Genomic DNA, 5,026 nt, shown 5'->3' with positions numbered 1-5,026 from the left:
TAGTATATGAATCTGTATTTGAAAAACACAAAAGAATCAACTACAAACTACTTTTAAATGATAGGAAACTGTATTAGAGAAAATAGTTATAAGATTAATTTACAAAAATTGGTAGCTTTTCTATATATAAAAAGTCCCTAAAAACCCACAAAATGAAAAAAAAAAGCTTCCTTTACAAAAAGATACAATATTTGTAAATAGACTTCAAAGAAATATATAGAATGTTTATCTGTAAAGTTTAAAGAAAACGTTAAAACTCTGTTTAGGAAAGTCATTGATAAATGGCATACATACCTTACTCAAAGAAATTTTGATTGCAAAGCTATCAATTCTCAGCAAATTAACATACCAATTCAATGCAATCACATTTAAGTGAAAAGAGGATTATTATTTTTTTTTTTTGGAACTTGATAAAATAATGCCAAAGGTCGTCTGGAAAATATACATGTGAAAATAGCCAGAAATTTTGTTACCAGTTACTAAGGTCAAATCTACAGTATTATATTTAAATGTTTGGTCCTTGTTCTAGAAGAGACTACAAAGAAAATGAATCAGAAATCAACCCAAGTACTTATGAATGTTTTACTCTATGATAAGACTGGAGTTTTAAATCAACAAAATCAGCTGGAAAATTGTTACATCAACAAATGGCATTAGAACACCTGGTTAGTTATTTGAGTAAATAAGTGAAAAGAGTTGATTACCTCATTCTTTGTATCAACATTAAACTCCAGATAGAGCGAAGGTTGTAACAAAAAATTAAATCTGATAAAGCTCAGAATAGAGTAAGAGATAATTTTTAAAATAATTTTTAATCAAGATCAAGGAAAGCTTATTTAACTATGTCACAAAGAATAGAATTCAAATAGAATAGAATTCAAAAAAAGATTGATAAAGTTGACACCAAACTCTTTAAAATTTACCAAGTAGCATAAAGAAAAAAATAACACACCAATGTCAAGTGACAAACTAAGAAATAATTTGCAATACACGTATCAAACAAATGGCTGCTTTCCTTAATAAACAGAGAGTCCCTGTAAATAAAATGCTTAGAAGACCCACAACCTAATGGGAAAATTATCAAAGGGACCGAATTGAGCAGTCATGAAAAAGAAATACACATGCAAATAATTGTTTGAAAATGCTATTAACTCCTACTCATCATTTTTAAAAATCAAGATGACACGAGTTGCCCAGAATTCACCATCATGGTGGCAGAGGTTTGAGATTTGATAAGATTTGGGGTTTGTGGGAAAACCAGCATTCTCGTACAGTGTTGATGGGCATGTAACTTGGTGCAGCTTACCTGGAGGTCAATTGGTCAGTCTACCTCCAAAGAGAAAATGGATGGGCTCTGACTTCTCTGAGTCTCTTTTGGCAGAATAAAGCTCCATCACTAATGACAGTCTTCAACACTGGGATTGTGAAGCCAAATTTCTGTCATCTGCTAATGGAACAAGGAGGTAAGAAGCTTTTATTTTCAGTCTAATCATTTTGAAGCCATATTTCTTCTTTTTCCAAAAAGAGAGAGAACAAAATGGCAAGAGGCAATCAGACCACAGTGACAGAATTTGTCCTTATGGGATTCACTGACCGTCCAGAGCTCCAGCTTCCCCTCTTTGTGGTGTTTTTGGTAATTTATCTCATCACCCTGGTAGGAAACCTTGGCATGATCCTGATCATCAAGGTGGACTTGAAGCTCCACACCCCCATGTACTATTTCCTCAGCCACCTGGCATTCATCGATGTTTGTTACTCATCTTCCATTGGGCCCAAGATGCTGCAGAATTTATTGGTGAAGAAAAAAACCATCTCCTTTTCAGGCTGCTTTGCGCAGCTGTACTTCTCCAGTGCTTTTGCCACCACCGAATGCTTCCTCTTGGCCGCAATGGCCTATGACCGCTACATGGCTATCTGCAACCCCCTGATCTACACAGCCATTATGACTCAGCGGGTCTGCAAGGAGTTGGTGATAGGGGTCTACACCTACGGCTTCCTGAACTCTGTCATACAAACAGTTCTCACCTTCCAGTTGTCCTTCTGCGACTCCAACATCATCCACCACTTCTACTGTGCTGACCCCCCTCTCCTGGCCCTCTCCTGCTCAGACACCGGCAACAAAGAAAAGCAGCTCTTGATCTTCTCAGCAGTGAACCTCACTGGATCCCTCCTGACGGTCCTGATCTCCTACATTTGCATCCTCTTTTCCATTATAAAAATCCAGTCTTCCGAAGGCAAGTGCAAAGCCTTTTCTACTTGCGCCTCCCACCTCACTGTGGTCATCATCTTCTACGGGACCCTGTTTTTCATGTACCTGCAGCATCCCAAGGCAGGGGATTCGTGGAAGTCCAACAAAGTGGTCTCTGTGTTTTATAGTCTCGTAATTCCCCTGCTCAACCCCCTGATCTATACCCTGAGGAACACGGAAGTAAAGGACACCCTGAAAAAGGTGCTAGAGGGCAAACAGCCATAGTGAGTGAGTTGGCAGAATGTAGCTTTGGGGAAGTAGGATATGCTGACACAGTATAACCAACACGACTGAAATTTAGCAGGCCCGCTGCCATGCAGTCCAGCCAGCTGGGAATTTTCTGTAAAGACCAGAAGTACCCGGCCACTTGCTTGACAAGGTAATATTGAATCCGACCAGTTATCGTGAACTAATCAGAATCTATTTACAAGCTACATAGTTAACAGCCACATCCTTCATATGTTGAAAATGAAGTGGCTGACTACCAATTGGGTAATAATATGAGTTCTAAATTTTAAAAAGATCCCAAAAAGCAACATTCCGGGTGCAACTATAAATTACTGAACCTGAGTACAAAACCCCACACGTGAATGTGTTAGTAGAAACATTTTCCTGCATAAACATTTTCCAGCATAAAATGGCCTATATTATAGCAAATCACTTGTTTGTCTTGAAACATATTTCTTCATAACATACTACGATAGATGGTAGTTCAGTTTCAAGACCGGAGCGTGAGAAGCTTAGTTAATCTAAATGTAGTTGAAATACTGCACGTTTAAAATGAACAGTAGATATAATGGTATTATAGCAAGAATAGGGGGAGGAAAAAATAGAAAAAATTTAATCAGTGAAATGTAGGGGAGTTTGGTTGTTTAATTAGAAGTGATAAGGCTTAGGCTACTTTCAGAGACAAAGTGGTCATTTATTCAACCACCAGAGTTTAATTTTTCTCTAGGCTCTGGGAAGCCCAGCTACAGTGCAGCATAGTGGGGAGGGAAGAGGGAGGAGTCCTACCTGATCTCAAGAAAGGGAAACAGGGAGAGTCTCCTAAGATAACCAGGCCAGAGTATGCATGTTTCTGAGAAATGAAATTATTGTCTTAAATAATCTGAATGATCTAAAGAAATACTTTCATTTTGCAACAGTTTCCATGTTCTTTATTTCTATTTTCACAGATCTGACTGTCCCACTTTCTTAGAAATCTATATAAATCTATAAATTCTTGCTGTTGTTGAGGAGAGGAGCAAGAAAAATCTCTTTTAATTTTTTATTTAGGCAAGAATAGGAGCATTCTATGATCTTTCCAAGCCTCCATTTTAATATTTCATCCAAAATCATTCTTAAGATGTTCAAATCTGCCGTAAACCATTAGATTTTCTCCCTAAGTTGTTTTCAAGTGTCGTTATTGTTTTGAATTTTTTTAAATAGCTAAGAACATGTAACACCAATCAATTACATAGAAATTTAAAATTACTCAAGAAACTAAGGGATTCCTGTTGTCCCCAGATTAACACTTCAGTTATGGTGGTTTTTATTGCTGCTTATGATCTAGTAATTTGGAAAAATAAAAAGAGTTAAATGTTTAGAATGTCTTTTACTTAGCTCAGAAAGCTTTCTGAAGACTTAAATTGGAGGCTCTCCGAAACACTTGGGGATAGGGTGTTGGCCGTGATTTAAAAGATTAAAAAAAAAGCAAGTACCAGGATTAAAAAACAAAGTGAGGAAAGGTGTGAAGCAAGTCCAGGACGTTCAAGAGCTTGCACAACAACGAACAAAAGAGGAGCAGCCAAGTGGGCAGGATGATGCTGAAGGATAATAGGAGACAGATTATTGAAGCACGAGCTCCTGGAGACTAAAAAGATCTGTTCACTTTGCACCCCAACACCTACCACAGCTCTGTCTGCTGAACCAAACTGAACTCTTCTGCATTCATTCCTGATTCCAGTGGGTGGGTGGACATGGTGCCCAGCAATGGTCCTGTGGCTGGGAAGTAACAGAGGGAAGGGAGTTAATGCAGTCATGGCAGGAACGCCATTCTTCAATACCCACTCCCCCAGAAGACTAACATCTTTTTTTTTTTTTTAAGATTTATTTATTTATTTGAGAGAGAGCAGGAAGGAGGAGGGGCAGAGAATCAGAGGGAGAGAGAGTCCCAAGCAGACTCTGCGCTGAGCATGCAGCCCAACTCGAGACTCCATCTCATTACCCAGAGATCACAACCTAAGCCAAAGCCGCGGGTTGGTGGCTCTTCTGACAACACCACCCAAGTGCCACAAGGGAGGCTAACATCTTTAAGGCAGGAACACATACAAATGTAACACAACCTGGCCAGTACAGGAGATGCATCGGGGAAGTTGGTCTATTGGGAAGATGGTAATAGCTAGCGTTGACAACCAACTGTGACAGGCAAGGGACGGTTACCATAGGAAGAGGTTGCCATTAGTTGAGATAAAGAAAATGAGCAAGTACCAACACTCAGATGAGAAATTAATGTTTCCAATAAAAAGCCATACCCCTTCCTTTCTTTTTCTTTCTTTCTTTCTTTCTTTCTTTCTTTCTTTCTTTCTTTCTTTCTTTCTTTCTTTTCTGCTTCTCTCTCTCTCTTTCTCTGGCACACTTTTTTTTTTTTTTTTGAAAAGAGAGCACCCGAAGGGTCAGAGAGGGGGTTGGGGGGGTAGAGGGTTACATTGGGGGGAGAGGCAGAGGAAGAAGGAGAGAGAGAATCCTAAACAGGCTCCACACTCAGCACAGAGCCTGACACAGGGCTCCGTCCCACCA

General features: G+C 39.1%; 1 protein-coding gene across 1 annotated transcript; it reads left to right on the top strand.

Annotated features, from left to right (window-relative positions):
- Window positions 1-1,531: 1,531 nt before the first annotated feature.
- Window positions 1,532-2,473, top strand: LOC123947932 (olfactory receptor 1030-like). The gene has a single exon (XM_046014269.1). The coding sequence runs from the start codon at window positions 1,538-1,540 to the stop codon at window positions 2,471-2,473; it is 936 nt and encodes a 311-aa protein (XP_045870225.1). The 5' UTR covers window positions 1,532-1,537.
- Window positions 2,474-5,026: the final 2,553 nt, after the last annotated feature.

Source organism: Meles meles, chromosome 8 (assembly GCF_922984935.1).
Source record: "Meles meles chromosome 8, mMelMel3.1 paternal haplotype, whole genome shotgun sequence".
In the NCBI taxonomy this organism is placed as follows: domain Eukaryota; kingdom Metazoa; phylum Chordata; class Mammalia; order Carnivora; family Mustelidae; genus Meles; species Meles meles.
Note: the sequence above shows the minus strand (reverse complement) of the source record. Positions and strands in the feature narration are given on the sequence as shown.